Genomic DNA, 22,796 nt, shown 5'->3' on the forward strand with positions numbered 1-22,796 from the left:
AGGGTACGACTATTAGTGACCCATCTTATCCTCCCCTCTTACAGATAGGGAAGGCAAGACCAAAACAATAACTTCTGCATTATAAAGAAGTTGGGGACAGAACTGGGGAGTGAGTTTGTATGTCATCACCCCTGTCCTGGGTGGCTCCATAGGAGCCACAGTCATCTACTTCTTTCACTCTATATCCTAAAAGCAGGATTAGTGGGTTGTAATGGTTTCCACAAGGGAAGACAGAGTCTGGATCATTGCAACCTTAACACTGTGGCATGTTAACCAAAGAAGTTTAGTATCTAGACCAAGAAAGATGATCATTCACTGTTCTGCACGGAATAGTCAAGCCTAGGGACCACAGTTTGGTTTTAGATGATACTTTAAGGGGAACACAGACAAACCGGAACATAGTCACAGGCATGTGAGTAGAATGGTTAAAGACATGAAGGCATTCATACCAGAAATAATAACTTTGGGTGAAATTATAGCTCCCCTCCTCGCTTCTTATTCTCTGAGCTTTGAAAACAACCAAAGGCTACTATGTTGAGGGACATGGACAGGGAGGACAGAACTAGAATCACCAATGGTGAGAACTTTGGCTTCACATCAGGTAGTATGTTCTTGCGGTTAAAGGTGTCCAGAGAAGGAATGGACTGTCCTGAAAGGTATAAAGTGTCCTAACACTGGACGTGTTATTGACATTGATTCTATCTTTTCTTTCCAATTGAAAGCTCATTATTATTTGTGTTATCATAATAAAAATTGCTTTTTTATTTGCTTTTTTAATTTGCTTTATTTATTTATTTTATTGCTCAGTGATTTGGTTGCCAGAGTTTCCTACTTTCTGTGAGGTATTAAGATTGGGTCTAAAATTCAGGGACCACCTTCTAGGCTCTGTGGGACTTTTATCTTCTGCTTCAAGGCACTGTTTAAGGGAATAGGTAGTAAGAAACTAGTGGGCTAAGTTTAAGAATAGTTTGAGCTCTAGGCTTACCATTGACTAGCCTGTTGAACTTAAGTAAGTCACGCTAGCTTTTAATGGGTCACTTTCCTCATCTTTACAATGGAGACATATTCTAATCATATCACAGTCCATGTGAGAATCGAACAAAACAGGATAGGTTAAAAACAAAAAAAGCTTTAAAAATACACCAGTGTAAGCTGTTATTATTAAAAACCATTTTGATATATACTTAAGCAGTAAGCACAATAAAAACAATTTCACATGGTGGGCATCTTTTTTTTTTTTTTTTTTTGAGTACTTCCTTTGCCAGGAGATTTCGATTTTTCTAAAAACTGTTGGCCAATTTAAATGGGTCTTACTATATCGTACGCTCTTTGAAGGAGGCTGTGTATTGGCTATCACAGGTAATACCTACCACAATTTTTTGCTTACAGTGACAGGCAATAAATATCAAGTGCAACTGCTATGAATGTAAGCTGGGAACAGGTCACTTCTAGCTGATGGACAATGATACTGAGGACCTGCGGTCTCTAAAACTGCCACTAGATGCCAGAACAGGCATGAAAGTTATGCGGGGGGGGGGGGGGGGGGGACCGGATGCCTGGTAGCCATTGCTACCTCAAGGGGGCAAAGGGGCCGGATTACAAACAGGGAGTGTGAAAGAGAACTTGGTATTTTCCACTTAACAAAAGCAGGGGTCACGCTCTTGTTTTATGCTTCCCACAAATGAGAGAATGGTTTTACCTTTAAGACTCGGAGCTTAACCTTCTCAATGGCGACCGCAGTTCTGGATGCCTCTCCTTGGAGGTGTGGGGAAAGCAATTGCTCGAAAGTGAATACTGCATTCTCCATTAACTAGAAACCAAAAGCGACACAGAACGACACCTGGTCAGAGGCCAGAGTCTCTGCCCTGGAGCAGGGAGGGGATGACCATCACGGTCCCCTCAGGCACTACTCTGGGGCCACCCAGAAGAACAGATCCTCACGCCCTCCACCTGGGCTGTGAAATAAATAGGCATCTGGCCACAGGGGGATCAGTAAGAGTCTAAGAAATAAGCACACACTCACACTCGCGTGTTGGCATGTATACGTGTATTTTTTCCCCTCCTCTCTTCTTATTCTCTGAGCTAGAAAACCTATGGAGGCCATGGGATTGAGAATACCATCCTCCCCTGTGGTCAACCCCTTTCTCCAGTCTCTGTACCTGCAGCCAGGCCTTGACAAAGTGAGGTGGGAAGCTTCTCCAGTGATTTTTTGGCTGCTTTAATCCTGCACTTCCACTCTTCGGTGGATGCAAACCACACCAGCACACCTCTCTCCAATTCCAGCCTACCACCTCACTTCTCTGCCTTTCTCTGCAGGACTGGAAGGGAGGCAGGGCCAGGGCCTGGTGGGGAGAATGGCTGATGTGCTCAAGGGTCAGGAAACGGAAGCGATTGAGATTTCTTATTCTCTGCACGTGTGCCTGTATCAGCTTCACTGGGTTCAGCATCACCAAAGGGGCTTCTGTTAAACTGTTGCCCAGTTTTGTTCCTGGTCCATTTTTAATCCTTCACAACTCAGAGGTGAGATAATACGGTGTATCACTTAATCCATCCTGTAACTTTTAAGGACAAAAATGCTCCTTTCTTCCCCAAGCCTGTGATCTCAAAGCATGAACACATACCTTTGTTATAGCACTCTCAAACACTGTTAGTGACTTATCTAAGCATCTGTCTCTGAAGTGGGGTCTGGCACACTGTCCAGCCCCCTAGGGAGTTCCCTCAGAACACCTCTGAAGTAGAATTGGTCTTTTATGGCTTCAGTGATCACACCCTTTCTTAATTTAGAAAGCACTAGGGTATGAAAAGAATTTATAGTTGTTCCTGGAGAAAAGGTTCCTTATGGGGGAAAAAAGGTAGATCTATCAAGGAGATCCAAGAAATCCAAATAGGAAGCCATGATTGATTGATTTATTCATTGATTTACTCTTAACCAGGTTAGGGAATTAATTTAATCCAGTAGTTCTCCATTCTGGCTGCATATTAGAAGCAGTGGGCATAGGAGTAGGGGAAACCACCGGGAGTGGGGTCTAGACATCAGGACTTCTCAAAAGCTCTCCAGACAATTCAAATGTGCAGTCAAGGTTAAAAGCACTGGTTTGACAAATCAAGTAATTATCAGTTAGTGCTACTTTATTTCCCTGAAATGTTTTTTTTTTCTTTCTTTCTTTCTGATGCTCATCCACATGGAAGAAAGATGAAGCCAGCGGGGAGGACAAAGTACATCCTCATGCCACATGATGAAGAAATTGCGGAGAAATGGACCTCATGGCCCAGGGCGACACTAGCACACCAATCTCACCAGCCAGCCCCAGTTTCTCTGCTGTCTCCATCCCCACCCCCCACGGAGGCCCCTGCTGCTCCCACCTCTTGCATGTAGTTCTGGGTCCTCTGGACCACCAGATCGACGTGGGGGAATCTGAAGCGGCTCTTGAGATCCTGCAGGCGTTCCTGGAGCAGGTCGACTTTAATATAACAAGGTTCCATCTTCACAGAATCCAGTGGAAGATTCATAAGCCGGTCTAGATGCTGCATTTTGGTGAAGGGAAAAGTTAAATACCTTCAGACTCAGGAGCAATTTTGCATGCATATTACATATTACATAAAGTCTAAACAATCAGATGTGTATTATTAGAGTGAATCGCTTCTTAGGTCGCTATATCAATGACATTTCAATTGTCTTGCTTCCCTCCTTCAGGGGTCCCTGGGGCAGTTCTATTGCTAGGGCAGGGACTAATAGAGGACCCAGCTGGAGGATGGAAGGACCCAGGGAAGCATTTGGGGGGCTCCAATCTTAGCTCTTGATGGACTCCAGGCTCCCACCTCCAGAACTCGAGAACTAGGCGGGCAGGCTCCCTGGCACCTGGATTTGCTGCTGGGCCCACAAGCCTCCCAGGCCTTCTCTAATGAGTGCCATGCACTTACAAAACCTCAGAAAGGTCGGGATGTCCTCGCACCTGGGACTCTGGGAATGAAGCTAGAATCTCCCCAGTTCTCGGAGGTTCTGTCAGTGCCCACAGAGATTCCCTCTGCCGTAGGTTCTCTATGGTGCCAGTGGGTAAGAAGGTGGGTGGTAGGAAGAGGCCTGGCCTAGGAGAGGCATCCAGTTTAGAAACTGGGATCCCTCCCCTTCTGGCTTGCATGAGCAGTAACTTGGTCAGTGAGGCCACAGGGCTTCCAGCATGAGGGCAGCGACGGACCGCCTCCACTAGAGACGTCAGGTTTTACCAACATGCTCTTACACCGCGACTGTTGTCAAGATAAAGCATCCTATTTTCCAAGCTTATTTTAAACTAAGTTTTAAAATTGAATACTGGATTTCTCGAATAAGCAGGACGGTGGGTGGAGAAAGAGAAGATAGAAAGATATTGAAAATGTATGCTCAGGGAGAAGTGGGGAGTAATACTGAGTAACTGTGAGTAATATCGGATGTGCTTTCTGATTTTCAAGTCACAGAAAAGAGACAAATCTAGACTTCTAGGTGCCTCTAAATAGGAATTGTTAAAGGGCCCATTTTTGTGTGTGTTTTTAAGAAGAAAACGTTACTCTTGTTGAGAAGTGAGCTGTGAGAGCCTCACTGAAGTGGAGTGAATGAGCACACACGTGGGGTCAAACTTGTCCCTCCTCACATGATATGTACTGTATTTATTTATTTATTTATTATTTTTTTTTTTTAATTTTTTTTTTTCAACGTTTATTTATTTTTGGGACAGAGAGAGACAGAGCATGAACGGGGGAGGGGCAGAGAGAGAGGGAGACACAGAATCGGAAACAGGCTCCAGGCTCTGAGCCATCAGCCCAGAGCCCGACGCGGGGCCCGAACTCACGGACCGCGAGATCGTGACCTGAGCCGAAGTCGGACGCCCAACCGACTGCGCCACCCAGGCGCCCCTGTACTGTATTTATTTTTAAGAAATAACAATTAAGCAGGCAGGAGAGGGAAAATGGGTTACTACTTGGCTTCTATCAGACCCACCAAAGTTTAAACAAGTGGTAATACCTATTGCTGATGGGCATATGGAAGAAAGTCCTCTGCCATACCCAATTGGTAGAAACGTAAAATTTAAATCCCTTTTTTTTTGAAATGCAAATGGCAACATCTGTTAACAGGAGAAATAAACCTACCTTTCAACCTAGCAATCCTGCTTTAGGAATCTATCCCACAGGCATGAAAGCATCAGAGCATAATATATGTAACAAGGTTATTTATTGCAGCTTTGTCCATGATGCCAGCAACATTTGGATAGTTGAATAAATCATGGTACGTTCATATGTGAAATATTATGTAGCCATTAAAAGAATGATTTAGAGCTAGAACGCTAACTTGAAGACAGTTTCATGAGGTATGTTTGAATGAGAACACTGATAAACAGAGTAGGATCTGTAATACGATCCCATTTTTCTAACGAACAATCTGAAAAAACAGCCTGTAAATGTGTATGTTTTATATGATATAGAAACATGGGGAAAAGGACAGAATGGCATATGCTAAGATGTTAACACTAGTGACTTGTAGGGAGGTGGGTGGTGCCAGGGTACGAGGGAGAGTAAAGGCAAGGTTTAAAAAAGGCTGGAAAAAGAAAATTCAAAATATTCATAAAATTTATCTTGTTTCTGTATAATTACATGCGTATGTATGCATAAAGATATAAGGGGGGAAAAAAGAGAGGTATCTGGTTTTATCCACTGACTGGTAGCGATGTGTCAAGAGTAAAACCAAGTTGCCACGTTATGTCTGTCAGTGATTCTTGAACTTCAGGGTGCATCACATCCTTGGGGGGCCCTTGTAAACCAGACTGCTGGGCCCTACCTCCCCTCTGCCCAAGTTTCTGATTCAGTACAGAGTTGGTGGGGGGCTGAGAATTTATGTTTTTAACAGCCAGGTGATAATGACGCTGCTGGTCCAGGGACCACACTTTGAGAAACATTGTTTTTATCATGAGTCTTATTATTGGAAACAAATCAACAAAAAAACTTTATATAAATGACAGTATAGGCTTCTATATTTGTATGAACAAGAAAAAATTATGTGAAAACACATTCTAAGCTATTTATATCAGTTAATTCAGGGAGTCAGGAGTCGAGGTGGTGTAGGTGTTGGGGTGGGTATGGGTGATCAATTATGCTCATATATATGAGCATATTGCTTCACTTGTGCAAGCATATTATTATTCTTGAAACTTGAAAACCATTGATAAAGGAAGTCAGGTGAATGGACTGATGGATGGGGTGGCTGGAGGAATGGAAGAACTAGATGAATGAGAGAAGGAAGGGAAGGAGAGGGAAAGAAGGAAGAAACAAAAGAAAGCATGAATGCAGATAGAGCACCAAGGAAAAGGCAGCCCCATACAGACCATTCACACTGAATTCCTTGGCTTCATATCTACCTCTTTTAGCTGGGCGTTGTCTTTGGTGGTCTGAAAGTTCTGGGTAAGTTCATCCACTTCTTTTTCAAAGAGTGAGCGTACTTCACTGAATCCTGAGCTCACCGGCCCCATGAGCTCCTCCAGGATAGATGCCAAGAATGGTTGAACACTCTCCGCACAGCTTCTCTCTGCTGGCTCGGCCACCATTGCTGAGATAGGAAACAGCCAGAAAACCATCACTTGTTATAGGCAAAGTTGAGTTCAGAGTCACTGGAGCCAGGCCACGGCTGGGCAGTGCCCACAGAGCCATTTAACAGCCAAAGCAAGCTCAAATGGGCAAGACAGACCAGCACAGGGAGTCCTGTGCCAGCATCACCAGAATGGAAAGCCATTAGATGCTTTCAGAATTGAAATAAACAGTGCCTCCTCTCCCCAAGCTTCCCCCTGCCCTGGGATGAAATGCATTTTTCTGCATGGTGCCTGTAAACATGCAATGCCTAATACAAAAAAGAAAACACTGGTGACCCTCCTGTTTACTATCAATCATCATTATATGTGCATAGCTTGTCTTCTAAGAAACACAGTTTACTAAGTTCTTTTAATTGAGGTATAACTGACATCTAACACTATGCTAGTTTCAGTTGTACAACATAATGATTCAATGCTTGTATATAACAATTTATTAAGTTTTAATTAATTTCTCTAGGAGTTAATCAGCTCATATAATTCAATTCCCCTCCCCCTCCTCAGGAGACTTTTTAAAAATCAAGTACAGTCTTTTCTTGGGCAAACAGAAACAAATTGCATTAAAAACAAATGCCACCTACCTCTCATCCCCCAATTTTTGTTAAAAGGCTATTTTCTTCCCCTGATAATCAAGGAAAACATGTGCAGAGACAAATATATAGAGAGTGCAAAAAATTATAAAGAGGGATGAAATAAATGTAACCACACTTCCCAGACTCAGTAAAGATGCTCATTTAGAAAGTCTGAATGGGACATGCAAAGCTCCATTTACTCATTTATTTATTTATTTTTAATTAAAAAATTTTTTAAGTTTATTTTCTTTTTTAAAATATAATTTATTGTCAAATTGGCTAACATACAGTGAGTACAGTGTGCTCTTGGTTTTGGGGGTAGATTTCCGTGATTCATTGTGCTTATTTTCATTTTTGAGAGAGAGAAAGGGAGACAGTGTGTGAGCACGGGAGAGGCAGACAGAGAGGGAGACAGAATCCAAAGCAGGCTCCAGGCTCCGAGCTGTCAGCACAGAGCCCCATGCAGGGCCCAAACCCGCGAACCGCGAGATCATGACCTTGGCTGAAGTCGGATGCTCAACCGACTGAGCCACCCAGGTGCCCCCCAAAGCTGCATTTTTTTAAAGTCCTAAGGTGACTGCCAAGATTAGCAAAGTTTAAGAGCAGTGAACTCGTGAAGGAAGCCTGAGCTGGAAACGGCCTGAGTTCGTTCTGTAAACTGAAAGGCTAGCTTTGTGGCGCTGGTAAGTCTCATAGCCTTGTCATGTAGTATCTCAGAACTAAGTAGGGAAGTGTAAGTGCATATGGGTGTCCAATCCTTCCATCTTATAGGTGCACAGTCAGAGGCCTGGAGGTGCCAGATGGCTTGATGAAGGTCACACCCTAATTTGCACATTTGGGACTACACTTTGAGGGTATTTCTTAATGTTTTATTGGCAATAACTTGCTTACAGTGAGATGAACGGCCACATTATTTCAATCTGCAGAAATATTTCACAGTAATGGGGGATCAGACTGCCTCTTCTAAGAATCTGAGACGACCAGTACTATTAGTATTATGAATGATTCACAAATATTTGGTATATAAAATATTAACGAGTCTTAGAACTGCTAGGATAAAAAAAAAAAACCTTTTGATTATCTGATTTAAATATGAAACAATCTATGACTTCTACAAATGACTTGCTTGATACCAAAATGCAAAACTGTGTGTCAGGAGAATAAGTGAATGATTTATCAACTAACTTTGAGAGAAGAACTGTTTGAAAAGCATCTAATTGAAATTTCAGAATAATCACGAACACAGGCAGTATGCAGAAGAGATTTAGGGGTAGCTGGCCGGTTTCACCCACTGAGTGGGGAGGAAATGGGCACAGGGAGGGGCCATGGAGAAACCTGTTCCTCTCTGCCTGATTCCCACTGATGCCTGCGCCGCCATGGGCTCTAGCCCCCTCCCTGCGCCTTTATTCAGTGTACCTTTCACCTTCTTTCCTCCACCTCTGCTTGTGAACATCCCACTCACTTCCAGACCCAGTATAAACTTCACCCACTCGGACAGCCTAGAGCCCTGGAACCACCACACAGCTCCTGAACTGTGGTCTGCCTGCCAGTGTTTCCTTAGGGATTGGAATAAATTTTACACCCCACACGGATATGCTCTGCTGATTTTCAAGGACATAGAGGCGCTGTTGTAATGAATACTGTCCGGTGACACAATGATTCATAAACCATCCAGAAGTTAGGGCAGCTGTGGAGAAGCCACTGAGCGGAGAGATTAAGGCAAAAAGTGCTAGAGTTTGAGGGGTTTGAAGCCTGACTCTGTTTTGTTATCTGGGGCAAGTTACCTAATCTCTGGCTCAGTTGTCTCATCTGGTAGGTGGAGATCATAAGAGTAATTACTTCTGAGTTTACTCTGTTCAAAATGCTTCGAAGCGTGTGTGGAGCTCTGGAAACCCTCACTCACTGTTAGCCCTCATCATACCTGTTGGCATCATCCTTTTTTCCAATCAACCCACACTAAAACAGCACTGTTGTTATGAGAGGCCCACATGGGTTTTGAAGTTGAAATGGTTGCTGTTTATGAACCACTATGCCCTCTGTTCCTGCTGCTCTTGTGGCATCTACCACCTTTTTTCCTGCTGTTTCAGTATCTGTAACATGCCTCCTCTCCTCCTTTTGTAAAATCGCATTGTCTTCTTTATATCCTCATAGCCTTTGCATTCAGTAGGAGCAGAATACATGCTTATTTTTTTTTAATTTTTAATGTTTATTTATTTTTGAGAGAGAGAGAGAGAGACTGTGAGTAAGGGAGGAGCAGAGGGAGAAGGAGACACAGAATCGGAAGCAGGCTCCAGACTCTGAGTTGTCGGCACAGAGTCTGACACGGGGCTCGAACCCACGAACCATGAGATCATGACCTGAGCCAAAGTAGGATGCTTAACCGACTGAGCCACCCAGGTGCCCAGAATATATGCTTATTGAGTGAATAAATAATTGTGGGGCAAAATGAAAGATTGGTTGTTTTACCCTCAAGAATCATGTGGGAGGAAATGGGAAGAACAGGACTTAATACTCCCAAAGTTTTCTCGAAATACAAAGCCCTTTATTGACACAGGCTGAGGTATACAGTCAGCCCCTGAACAATGCAAAGCTTAGGGGCGCTGACCCCCCTGTATAGTTGAAAATCTGTGTATAACTTTTGACTCCTCCAAAACTCAACTCCTAAGAGCCTACTGCTGACTGGAAGTCTCACCTATAACATACACAGTCAACAAACACATACTTTCTATGTCATCTGTATTACATACTGTATTCTTGCAATAAACGGAGCCAGAGAAAACAAAATGTTATTAAGAAAATCATTAGGAAAGGGAAATATATTTACAGTACTGTACTGTACTATAAGTGGATCTGTGCAGTTCAAACACCTGTTGTTCAAGGCTCAACTCTACTCATTATTTTAATGGCAGAGAACCAGAGGCCTGGTCAAAATGTGTTTCTTATACTGCCTTTTAAAAAGACTTGATCGTGACTTCCTTTCAAGGTATCTTTTAGGAAACAAAGACTAGTCTAGAACAGAATGTTTTTCCATCTTATGTGGGTTATACTGGAGCCACAGAGACCAGGCAAGAGTGAAAGGGAGAGGTTGGTTTAATTTGGGCCATGAGAATCGCCATGGTTAGGTCCAGCTCAGCCCAGCTGCCAGGAATATGGACTCAGGAGTTGGGTGCTGGCAGTTTTAGGTTGAATACGGTACTTCGATACACAGTCTATTCTAGATCAGTTGTGTTAAGGGAGGAATGAGAGATGTGGATAATAATACACACAAAACGCTGTGAATTTATATCTGCCTGGGAAGGCAGCGCATGAACAGACACGCACATCTTTACTGTAGTTATGCCTCCACCATTCTACTCTCTCAGAAGAATCAGCTGGGAGGGTGCTGAGGTGAGCTGGGCTGCAGTGGGAACAGGACCTGAAGTGCAGAGGATAATGTCCCTATTAGATTCTAAGTGTCTCGAAAGCAGGAGCTGGGTCCCCTGTTCACTGCTAAAGCTCTAGCACCTTGCTCAGAAAGCACTTAGTATGTTTTTAATGAATGAGTAAGTAAATGGGCAAGTGAATGAATAATCTAAAAACTAACAATATAAGAAAATTGCTGATAAATAATCACAGATTTGCATGCACGCTTCTGTCAAATGACATTGGGTGTGGCGCACTTCTGGAGATGTAGGAACGGAGAACCTCAGCATTTTACCCTGTAGAATTCCTTAGAGGCCATTTCAGGCCTCTTGTGAGGGCACAGGCAAATATTTTTCTCTTAATGGCCAGGTAGAGAACATTAGAGACTTTGCAGCCCAGAAAGTCTCCGTTCCAACTACTCAACTCTGCCCTTGTAGTATGAAAGCAGCCATAGACAACACATACATGAATGGGCACGGCTGTGTTCTGATGAAATGTTATTTACAAAAATAGATGGTGGGCCCGATTTGGGCCAAGGGCCACAGTTTGCAGACCCCACTCTTGTGGGCACTCCTGATTACAGAGGAGGACACTAAGGCACATGGAAGTCAAGTGACCTTCCCAAGGACACATGACTGGCCAATGTTGCACTCGTGACTAGAATCTTGATTTATCAACTCTAAGTCAACTGTTTTTTCTTGTTGAGGGAAAATCCATTTATTCATCCATTCAAGTATTTGCTGAGAGTCTGCATATCCCAGGCATGGTACTAGCCCCTGGGTGAGCCTGAGTAAACCAGGGATCACATGGCCCTGTTCTTAGCTTACAGCAGAGAAGGGCAGAGGTAGAAGCCATTACAATCAGTGTAAGAAGTGCTACAGGGGCACCTGGGTAGCTCAGTTAAGCGTCCAGCTTTAGCTCAGGTCATGATCCCACATTTGTGAGTTTGAGCCCCACATCGGGCTTTCTGTTCTCAGCGCAGAGCTAGCTTCAGATCCTCTGTCTTCCTCTCGCTCTGCCCCTCCCCCACTCTCTCGCACACGCACGCACATGTGCTCTCTGTCTCTGTCTCTCAAAAATAAATGAACAAATTAAAAAAAACAAAGAAGAAGTGCTACAGCAGGGAGGTGTGGGCAGTATCAGAATATACAGGCACCACCCCGGGCAAGAAGCAAACTTTCCTCCACCTTGTGTCCCTGAAGTTTCCTTGGGAAGGGCCAGGCCCTCACTAGCACCGCTAGCATACTCCTATTACACCTGTTAGCACCTCTTCCCAATTCCCTCAATTTAGTTTTCCTTTGAAATCATGTATTCTGACGACACGGTGGAGCCCTACACACACAGCTTATTTAGCACACAGGAGCATGGATGATCTCCACTGACCTTTGATCTTTCCAATTAAGAAGTTCTTTGAGTTCACGATCTGATCCATGTCTGAACGGATGGTTCCTTCTAGGTTCTTCGTCAGAGTTCTGCATTCCTCCTTCAAGGCACTTAATCCTTCTGAAACCTGATGCCGAACCAGTTTGTAGGCCTCCTCAAGGAGCTGCAACAGAGAACAGCACATAAATCTGGGCTCGGTCACGTGCAAGCGACTGCTGGAGTCAAGTAGCGGGGGGGGGGGGGGGGGGGGGAAAGGGGTTAATCACAGATTATCATAACATAAACAAACCTGCATGTGCACTCTAATTGTTCTTTCAAAGTTTGAGTCTGTTTGGATCAGTCCTCATGTAAGTGAGACTGAGCAGACTCAAGGTAGGCAGTTCTCTACACAGCAAAGAAATGATTTAAAAAAAAAAAAAAGCCCTGCCTCTCCCCCCCAAAAGAAGGGAATTCGAGTAGCACAGTCGCATAGCAAAATGATCACTTACACCAAGCCAGGCCCTCTTTCTGTCATTCTTCTTCCCCTTCATTTTGGGCAAAAGGTCTGTCTGAAGGGTTGGCAGGAGCTCCTCCATCACCAGGTTACTTAGGATCTGTGGAGAGGAAGACAGCCGTGGAGTCTGTTAGTTGGTGATTGCTGAATCTGAGCATCAGGCCAACTGAAGTTGTCATCATTGGTGTCCCTATCCAACATAAGATTGTCCTGGGCTATATAAACTCAGGTAGACTATCAACAATAGCCAAAGTATGGAAAGAGCCCAAGTGTCCATCGATGGATGAATGGATAAAGAAGATGTGGTGTGTATATATATATATATATATATATATATATATATATATATATATACACACACACACACACACACACACACACAATGGAGTATTACTCGGCAATCAAAAAGAATGAAATCTTGCCATTTGCAACTATGTGTATGGAACCAGAGGGTATTAATAAGCGAAATTAGTCAGTCAGAGAAAGACAAATATCATATGACTTCACTCATATGAAGATTTTAAGACACAGAACAGATGAACACAAGGGAAGGAAAGAAAAAAATAATATAAAAACAGGGAGGGGGACAAAACATAAGAGACTCTTAAATATTGGGGCCCCTGGGTGGCTCAGTCAGTTGAGCATCTGGCTTCGGCTCAGGTCATGATCTCGCAGTTCGTGAGTTCGAGCCCTGCGTCAGGCTCTGTGCTGACAGCTCAGAGCCTGAAGCCTGCTTCCGATTCTGTGTCTCCCTCTCCTGCTCCTCCCCAACTCGTGCTCTGTCTCTCTGTCTCTCAAAAATAAATAAACATTAAAAAAATTTAAAAAAAGAGAGACTCTTAAATATGGAGAGCAAAGGGTTACTGGGTGGGGGGGATGGGCTAAATGGGTAAGGGGCATTAAGGAATCTACTCCTGGGGCGCCTGGGTGGCGCAGTCGGTTAAGCGTCCGACTTCAGCCAGGTCACGATCTCGCGGTCCGTGAGTTCGAGCCCCGCGTCGGGCTCTGGGCTGATGGCTCAGAGCCTGGAGCCTGTTTCCGATTCTGTGTCTCCCTCTCTCTCTGCCCCTCCCCCGTTCATGCTCTGTCTCTCTCTGTCCCAAAAATAAATAAAAACGTGGAAAAAAGGAATCTACTCCTGAAATCGTTGTTGCATGTTAACTAACTTGGATGTAAATTAAAAAAATAAAATTAAATAAAAAAAATAAACTCAGCTAGGCTGATAGTTTAACTCTGGTTTTGAGGCTACAGAAATCTCAACTAAGACAATCTTCGAGGATAAATGTTCTTAAACATCTGCAAGGAACAGTAATGTCTGCCTACGGCTCCTCACCGGGAAGGACAAATTCCTCAGATTCAAACTTCTCTGATTGAAACCAAAAGAATCTAGTGCATTTAGGATAAAAGGCAAAAATTTCACTATGGATAAGGGCACCCTTAGCAACATTGTGAAAGGGGTCAGGCTTTGTTTTGGGGGCTTGAGTCCTGGCTTGTGTCCCCTGAGACCATCATCCTCCTCAAGCTCCCTTGGAATCTGTGTGTCTTCATGTTCTTTGTCCCTGCTGTTCTCTGAACCCCACCTCCATCCTCTATAAAGTTTAGAAAAAGATGGGGGTAACACACAGTTGGGGTAACTGGATGTTTGTGGGATGAACGGAATATGGGGGAGGGGATCTGAAGTTTTCAGAATGTTAAAAAAAATTGCTTCCAAGTCACTCCTAAAATGTTGCTTGGTCCAATGAAAAAAATTTTTTTGAATCTGAGCAGTGTTCTCTGTGTCAATGTATTACAATGCTCCTTCTTTAACTACCTTCTTTAACTACCCACCTTCCCCTGCATGGAGCAGATTTGTTCAGATTCAGTTTCACTATGAATCTTTTGGGGCTCACAGCTTAGTTTTCAATATCAGGCTATAAAAAAGATTTACAAGGGAAAAAGTAATTTTGAGAATGGTAGAAAAGTGGAGAATCATTTGACATCTGTTCTATGAATTTAAAATAATGTTCATGCAAAATAATTGACCTCCTTCTCATAAAAATTCAAATTAGGCTTTGGGAATTATGGACAATTTTTTCTGAGGTCATTGCTCAGCCTCGTGCTAGTGGAAATACTTATGAGCTCACTAGATTTTGCCTTCCACCAGGGGCTCTGTTACAGCAGGGTGTAACACATTAGCTGAGCTGAACAGGAGCACTCCCAGGGTGGGAGGTGGATGAGCTGTCCAGTCCCCCTGTGCCTGTGGGTTCCTAGGAGAGAAGTCTGCTCAAGTCATTGTAGGGAGTGGGCCTCCTGTCACCTGAAATATTGAACTTCATGGTATGACAAAGATTATAATGGAGACAGGATTTCTGCTAGTTCTTGTGATTCATCGGTGGAGATGTTTTTCTTTCTTAGTCATTCTTTGGGAGCAGTCACGAGGTGAACTAGAATTTTTGAGGAATTTACAAGGAACTTGACGTGTGCAAGCTCCATGGAGTTGAGGAGATCCAACAATTAGATTCAAGTAGGTAGTTAATAATCCATTGACCCTCCCCCTCCCCCCATCCTGCACAATGGAGTAAGTCCTTAGTTGGAACACATCTTCCCAAGAGTGATGAAAATGTAGCATAGGGAGAAGGAGCTAAGAAAATAAAGAGACCAAAGCCAGAACTTAAAAACAATGGGAAATATTATCTTAGTTGAAAGTGTTACATTCAGGGTCATAATAATTGCCTGCTTCACCCTTCTGCAGAGACTGGTTTGAGTCTGAACATAAGCATGAGAGGGGTTTGAAAAGATCAAAATGTTACAAAGGCCAAAGGGAAAAAAATTATCTATTTGGGTAGGTTTATAGTTTTCTTTTAGTCTTTCCCATATAATATTCCAAGACATTCAGTTCTATTTTATAGTTTAGGGAATTGAAAAGGAAATATGTCTGGGGGGGGGGGGGGAAAGGAGGAGAATAGGAGTGGTTTGCAGGGGTGGGGGGCTTGACAAGTCACAGGGCAAGGCAGAGCCTCAGAGTGCTGGGGCCCAACTGTGTCCATCCCAACACTGAGTCACCCTCTTCCCCTAACCTTCAGCCCCACCCTCCATCCTTGTGCTGCCTCTCAGCTTCCCAGGGCCTTCTCTGAGATCCCTACCTGGGTCAGCTCTCCATGAGCAGGGTCCAAAGTTCTGGGGCTGTTCTAGGGAAAGTAGCTACTTTAATAAATAAACTGTGCTAATGAAGGGGTTCCTCAACCTCTCTCTTCAGAACAGGATCCACTGGGTCTCACCATAAGGGCCCTAAAAATACCACTTTTGCTTAAAAAAAAAAAAAAAATGGTGTGTGTGTGTGTGTAAATTTAACTTCTAGGATATACAGATTTTAAAATTCCATCACACATATAAGAAATCAAACATGCCATTAGGTTGTTCAAAATCAACCACACCGGGGCGCCTGGGTGGCGCAGTCGGTTAAGCGTCCGACTTCAGCCAGGTCACGATCTCGCGGTCCGTGAGTTCGAGCCCCGCGTTGGGCTCTGGGCTGATGGCTCAGAGCCTGGAGCCTGTTTCCGATTCTGTGTCTCCCTCTCTCTCTGCCCCTCCCCCGTTCATGCTCTGTCTCTCTCTGTCCCAAAAAATAAATAAACGTTGAAAAAAAAAAAAAATCAACCACACCATGTGTTACCTTCCAGATGTGGGGAAGGTGTGAGATCCAGAGACACTGCCCTCCTTCCTGAGACTGGCCTGATAGTCTGACCAGGCTGTCGGCCTTGTGCCTTTTGTGTTGCTGAGAGGCCATGGGTGAAAGAATCCATTTAAAGGGGCACGTTTGAGGTCATTAGACAAAAGACAACCCTGAAATGTATGGAGAAGGCCTAAAACGTGGACAGTTTTCTTGTCTTGAAACCACCTGTTCTGTGGGAACTATGAACTATTTTCTCAGCTCATCTGGTTCATTTAAAGGCAAATTTAAATTTACAATAATAATTACAAAATAATAAAGATATATTTATTAAATAAATATATTGCTACAATAAATAATAAATATACCAAATCACTGTAAATGCTTTACATCTTGCAAAATGCTTTCCTTCAGGACTTCATTTGATACATTTTTTATAGACAAGTAGGATATATATTGACGGTTTTACTAGTATATAAATATTTTCACCTTAATAGTCTGTAGGCAAGTTATCCTAAGATATTTGCTTTGCCTCGGCAGTTGCCTAAAAAATCACCACTGCCATGAGGGCCCACCAGACTTGCTGTGTGAGTCATTACTATGAAGATAATGATGTAATAATGCTGAACATCTGAATACCAGGCCATGAGGTTAGAGGGGGGTGACGACAAAATGATGATCAAGTAAGTGCTTAGCAGACAGGAAAAAAATGCAAATAAACCCAGTGCTTTAAACAGAAGATGTCAGTATGGAAGCCAATTTGACATATTTAAAAAAAAAATAATAAAATAAACAGAAGATGCCAGGGGCGCCTGGGAAGCTCAGTTGGTTAAGCATCCTACTTCGGCTCAGGTCATGATCTTGTAGTTCATGGCTTTGAGCCCTGTGTGGGGCTCTGTGCTGACAGCTCAGAGCCCGGAGCCTGCTTCAGATTCCATGTTTCCCTCTCCTCTCTCTGCCTCTCCCCTGCTCTCTCTCTCTCTAAACTAAATAAACATTAAAAAAATTTAAACAGAAGATGTCATATTCTCAAACTCAGTTACGTCATGCCATTTTCTTTAACTACATAGCTTCTCTGGGCCCCTGACCTCTTTTTCCTGTGAGTCTGAGGACAGATGCTGCTTTGGCTTCATATGTGAGGTTACAGAGAGGCGGACCCCCACTAGGCCCCAGACAGGAAGGTTTTGGAATTCATTTCCTTTCTCCAGCTTCTTGAAGGAGAGCCTGATGTGGCTCGAAATGGGTTTTCTGTCACAGACTGGCACTGTGACTTCAGCCAACCTCTCTGAACATTCTTTCAACTGGAGGGTTTTGGACAAACAATCCTTGAAATGCCCTTCTGGCGCTCACATTGTCTGAGTCTAACTTCACCATAGATATTCAGATTCCTGGGGGAGCAAAATTTCTTATTGGGTCACTTGATAACTCCAGCTTTTACTGATCTCGTCTCTGTTTTTGTTTTGTGTTGTTCTGCTTTCCTACTTATGGTATTTTTTATACTGCAAAATTAGCACCTTCCTATCACTGCTGGCTGCCAATGCTTTATGATGTCCATATATGTACAGACCCACATGTCTACCCACATACACTTCTAAGGCTGCCTCGTTCTCGGGATGTTTCTAGGTATGTCTTGCCTCACCACAAGGGCAAGGGATGAGTCATTTGCTTCTCTTGCACCTTCTAGCGCTTAGCACAAATCAACCCAAAGCAAAAAAACAGAAAGTCAACTCAATCCAAAGAAAGGTTTCATTAAGTACCTGTTTTCAATGGCATCGAGAAAGAAGTGAGCTGACATGAGATTCTAAATGAAAAGATTAAGCAAATAGCATAGCTAAACTTGAGGAGTTAAGTAAATGTTGAACTTGGTATAGCCCCATGGTTGGTGCTGATCTTTCACTGGACCAGGAATCGGAAGCCATCATTTCCTTTGCCATCTGTCCACTTAGCATGGGAGCATGAAACTATCAGCTGCACAGGGCAGGGACCATCCTGTCGTGCCCATCTCTGGATCACCAGCCCCAGCATGGTGCCTGGCATAGAGGGGCTCAATAGCTATTTAATGAATAAAACTGGACAAGTCACTTCACTGCTATATACCTCCCTTGGTTTTCTCATTTACAAAACTGGAAATACTAATAACCTCATGAGATCGATAAAATGAACACACAGAATTAGGATTTGAACATTAAAAAGTATTACACAAAGGCATTTTAATACTGGTATATCTACTAAATATGTTGGTTTATTTGGCAGGCCAATCAGCGTCAAGTGCTTCAGCCTCCCCTTTTGCTTTCATTTTTCTTTATGGTATAAGTACGGTTAGTCCTTAGTCCTCTCAGATTGATGAATGGATATACTTCCCCCAAATATCAGAAACCAAGAGTTAGCCAAAGTTCTGGAATAAGTCTCAAGCTAAGAAATAAATGAGCTTAGAATCCACCAAAGCAGGGGTGGGTGGGAAAGAAGAAGTCATATGGTTAAACAATAAAGAACAGCCCCATCATCACGATCAAATGTTTTCGGCTTCAGATGTTTAATGACCATACGAAGGCAAGGCCTCATCCGGTCTCCTAATAACAAATTTCACTGGCCCCCAAAAGAGGCACTCAGGGAAATGAGGGGAAATTAAAGAACAGCATTGTTGGACCCTGTGTGCCTCTAATTAAATAACGCCGTTCCCGCTCTCCTCTTCCTGGCTGAATCAGCTGTGTGATTGGTGTCCTCACGGACACAGTTTCCTTGGAGATTTGTAACAACGTCCCTGGTACCAAGCCAATGGACATGCTTAGCCCATGGCTGGCATTTAACCAAGGTCATAGGAAAATTATATCAGACTATAGAGGATAGAAAACCAGAAGAGGTAAGTAAAATGCATAGAAAACTGTCTTAATGCTTTTAAAATGTATTTCTTTGACTTCATTTATAAATCATTCAGTAAATAAAGACAAGTGTGTGTGCCAAATAGTTTTCCAACAACGTCTCACTTAATGCTCAGTACCCTGCAGGGCAAACATTATCATTACTCTCTTTTTTCAGAGGAGTAACTTGAGACTAAAAGAGGTTAAATAAGTTGGCAAGATTTAATCCAAGTAGGTTGACCTAAGCCCCCATCACACACTTTGAACTATGCCACACTGCTCATGTTGGATTGTGGTCTGGAAGCATGAGGTCATTTGAAAGAATAATGCTTTGTAAAGAAAAGAATAGAAAATAATGGAGGGGCGCCTGGGTAGCTCAGTCGGTTGAGTGTCCGACTTCAGCGGTCATGATCTTGCGGTCTATGGGTTCGAGCCCCTCATCAGGCTCTGTGCTGACAGCTCAGAGCCTGGAGCCTGCTTCGGATTCTGTGTCTCCCTCTCTCTCTGCCCCTCCCCCACTCATGCTCTGTCTCTCTGTCAAAAATAAATAAACATTAAAACAAATTTTTTTTAGAAAATAATGGAAGCTCCTCGTTGTGGTTGCCCTGTTTTTATACTGTCCTGTTTTGCTCCTGGTCTGGAGGTGTTTGCAGACGGTGCCCAATACTCTGTGGATCAAATGCATCTAGACAATGAGAGAAACGGCCTTCGGAACCACATCTTCCACTTTTTTGTGTGTGGTTATTTATCCTGACCCTGACCTCCTACACATAGACAGAGAAGAGAACCCCAAATTCTGAGCCCATGTTACCTGGACTTCATCCCCAGTGATCATTTCCCACGAGCCATAGTGTCCCTTCTCCTGCCGAAAGAACTGCACAGCTTCTAGAAAGGCTTGGGCCTCAAACGTCGTCTGCTTCATGTAATCTAAAAGAAAGAGGCAAGGGCACTTAGCAAAGAAAAATACTTCTACAGTTTACCATGGTTCTTCGAGTGTCATGGTTCAGAGACCTAATGTTACCTGAATACTACGAGGGATAGAATTACGAGACACAGAAAAATGAAGCAGATCCTGAATTCAAAGTTCATCTGCAGATGTGTGTCACCGTGCTTGCTCACCACCATAGCAGCTGATTAATTCCATCAGTTACTGGGCATACTGGTTAGGACTAGAAGCAGATCTAGCCCCATTTGTTTCTCTCTTATAAATGTTTCCCTTGGGCACCTAGGCACCCAGTGGCTCTATGCCTCCAACCGTAGCACCTCACTAAGGCAGACCATTCTTTACCAGGGCCTCTGGTATCCACAGTATCCGCTCCCAGTTCCCTGAACAAAACTCCGATTTCTTTGTGACTTATTATCAAGTTGCTGTCAAATATGCTGATTTATGCAAATAAAGGATGACAGTTTCTAACACTTTATATAGCAAGATACTATTCTTCTAAACATGTTACATATTTCACTGAAACCTTACAAAAACCTGTGAGGTAACAGGGCGCCTGGGTGGCTCAGTCGGTTGAGCATCCAACTTCGGCTCAGGTCATGATCTCGCGGTCCATGAGTTCGAGCCCCGCACCAGGCTCTGTGCTGACAGCTCAGAGCCTGGAGTCTGCATTAGATTCTGTGTCTCCCTCTCTGCCCCTCCCCTGCTTGTGCTCTCTCTCTCTCTCAAAAATAAATAAAGACTAAAAAAAATTTAAGAACCAAAACCCAAAAAACCTGTGAGGTGACCTTATCATGTCAACTATACAGATGCTCCAAAAGCCCAGAAAGATTAATTAATTGCTTAAGGTCATACAGCTAGCAAGCGGGTGAACTCAGGTATTCTGATCCCAGTCAGAATACACTATGCTATGCCAGCACTATGCTATACTACTTCACATATTAGTTTTATGGTTTTGCCCTTCCAAACAGATTAGATTTTAAAAGGTGTTATATCTGAGAGGTAATGTTTAATGCAGGATTTTAAGTGTAGTCGAGGAAGCAGGGGCTCAACAGCCTTCCCAGAATTCCACAAATCACACCACGAATGCAAAAATTCTGCTAGGGACTGAATGGTTTGTGTCCCCCAGAAGTCATATGTTGAAACCCTAATCCCCAGTATGATATTTGCAGCTAGAGCCTTTGTGAGGTAATCAGGTCACAAAGGTATGTTGGGGTTACTGCCCTTATCATGATGGGATTAGTGCCTTTATAAGAAGAGAGCTCTTCCCCCGCTTTTGGCTCTCTCTCCAAACACTGGATCTGCGGGGGCTTTGATCTTGGACTTAGAGTATTTTTGTTATAGCAGCCCAAACAACTGAGGCAATTTTCAATGCACAAAATATCTGTTAGAGGATACAATGATAACAGAATTATAAAAATCTTTGCAGGAAAATAAATTTTATAAATAATCTAATAATAAAGAATAGAACAGTAAATAAATCAAATCTTAGGGGAAATAAGGCAAAATGAAGTGACTGAAAGGGCCAAGTCTCTTGCCTCCAGCCTCTCCTCTAGGACATGAAGCTCTCTTGCTAACAGCATATGATCTGCCTTTATAGGGCAAATTAGATCGGTCAGTTGAAGGCAGCTGATTCACTGGGGACATTCGGACAATGGGATTACTCAGTCAAGGAATGAATGGTTGCTAAGTGGGACGAGGCTGAACTAAAAAAGGATCAATGTGCTCCAGAAGGTGACAATCAATTAATAGGCTGTAGATGACTACATTGAGATTTATTTACGAGGTCATAAGCCTCAGTAACTTGGAAAAGGGAAAATACAATTCAAGGCTAGCCTTGATAAGATTTTCAAGCAGGGATGCCTGGGTGGCTCAGTCAGTTAAGTGTCCAACTTCGACTAAGGTCATGATCTCATGGTTCCTGAGTCTGAGCCCCACTGTCAGCGTGGAACCCACTTTGGATCTATTGTCCCTCCCTTCTGTCGCTGTCCCTCCCCCCATCCCCATTCCACCTCTCCCACCACCACCCACCTCTCTCTCTCTTAAAAATAAACACTTAAAAAAATTTTTTTTTAAATGAAAAAGAGTTCAAGAAAAATTCTCCACAGTGAGGATACCACAAAGTCCAGAAGTTCCACCTTCAAAAATGTGGGACAGTAACTGACATTTCTAATATTGACATAGAGTTCTGCTCGAGCTCTAAATCAGAAAAAGAGCATGTCTGAGAATCAAGTTTTTAAATTGATGTATTTCTTCCTTGTTATTTTTTCTGGCTTGGCAAATGATTTAGTGTTTAATCTTTGAGGCTTGGAAAACACAAATTAAAATCTTGGTATAAAATTGACAACAAGGGGGCTGTGACATGGAGCTCAGTACACTGGGAGGGACTTTACCAACAGAGATGGAAACTGTAATTGCTACACTGAGATTCAAGATTGACTCATGAGCTCTTATTTTTAACAGCTGTTTTCATTTCCAACCTCAGGAAACAAAGACATGGAAGAAAATGTGGTACTTGGATGGAGTGAGTACTGCCAGACCTGCGAACCTCAGAATAAGGTTTTAAATTCATGTCTTTACCAAAAGCATAAATTTACTTATTTCTTCCCCCACTAACCTCAGCAACCAAAGGAGGTATTTGAAATCCTACTCCTACCTTCTATTACTCTATCAAAGCAAACTATAGCATTCCCACTATAGTTGTGTTTTCAAAAACTTCTGGAAAAAATAACTGAAGAAATGGAATGTGGAGACAATGATGTGGGAGTCAGAGAGAAGTCCAAGAGGAAAACGGGGAGCTGGAATATAGTAGTGGTGGATGAAGCACCTTCATACAGGCAGAGAAGAAAAGGGTTAGTAATCAAATGAACCACACAGGAAATTATAGT

The 22,796-nt window shown here is 43.1% G+C and overlaps 1 protein-coding gene across 1 annotated transcript in view; it reads right to left on the minus strand.

Annotated features, from left to right (window-relative positions):
* NIBAN1 (niban apoptosis regulator 1) overlaps nt 1–22,796 on the minus strand; it is a 153,018-nt gene that overhangs the window by 10,677 nt on the left and 119,545 nt on the right. The window contains exons 6-11 of the mRNA XM_045452675.1: nt 19,777–19,892; nt 12,454–12,558; nt 11,966–12,128; nt 6,384–6,571; nt 3,364–3,525; nt 1,700–1,810 (exon numbers count right to left, since the gene is read on the minus strand). Of these exons, the coding sequence (XP_045308631.1) occupies nt 1,700–1,810; nt 3,364–3,525; nt 6,384–6,571; nt 11,966–12,128; nt 12,454–12,558; nt 19,777–19,892 (845 nt within the window). The remainder of the gene's footprint in view (nt 1–1,699; nt 1,811–3,363; nt 3,526–6,383; nt 6,572–11,965; nt 12,129–12,453; nt 12,559–19,776; nt 19,893–22,796) is intronic.

Source organism: Leopardus geoffroyi, chromosome C3, assembly GCF_018350155.1.
Source record: "Leopardus geoffroyi isolate Oge1 chromosome C3, O.geoffroyi_Oge1_pat1.0, whole genome shotgun sequence".
Lineage (NCBI taxonomy): Eukaryota > Metazoa > Chordata > Mammalia > Carnivora > Felidae > Leopardus > Leopardus geoffroyi.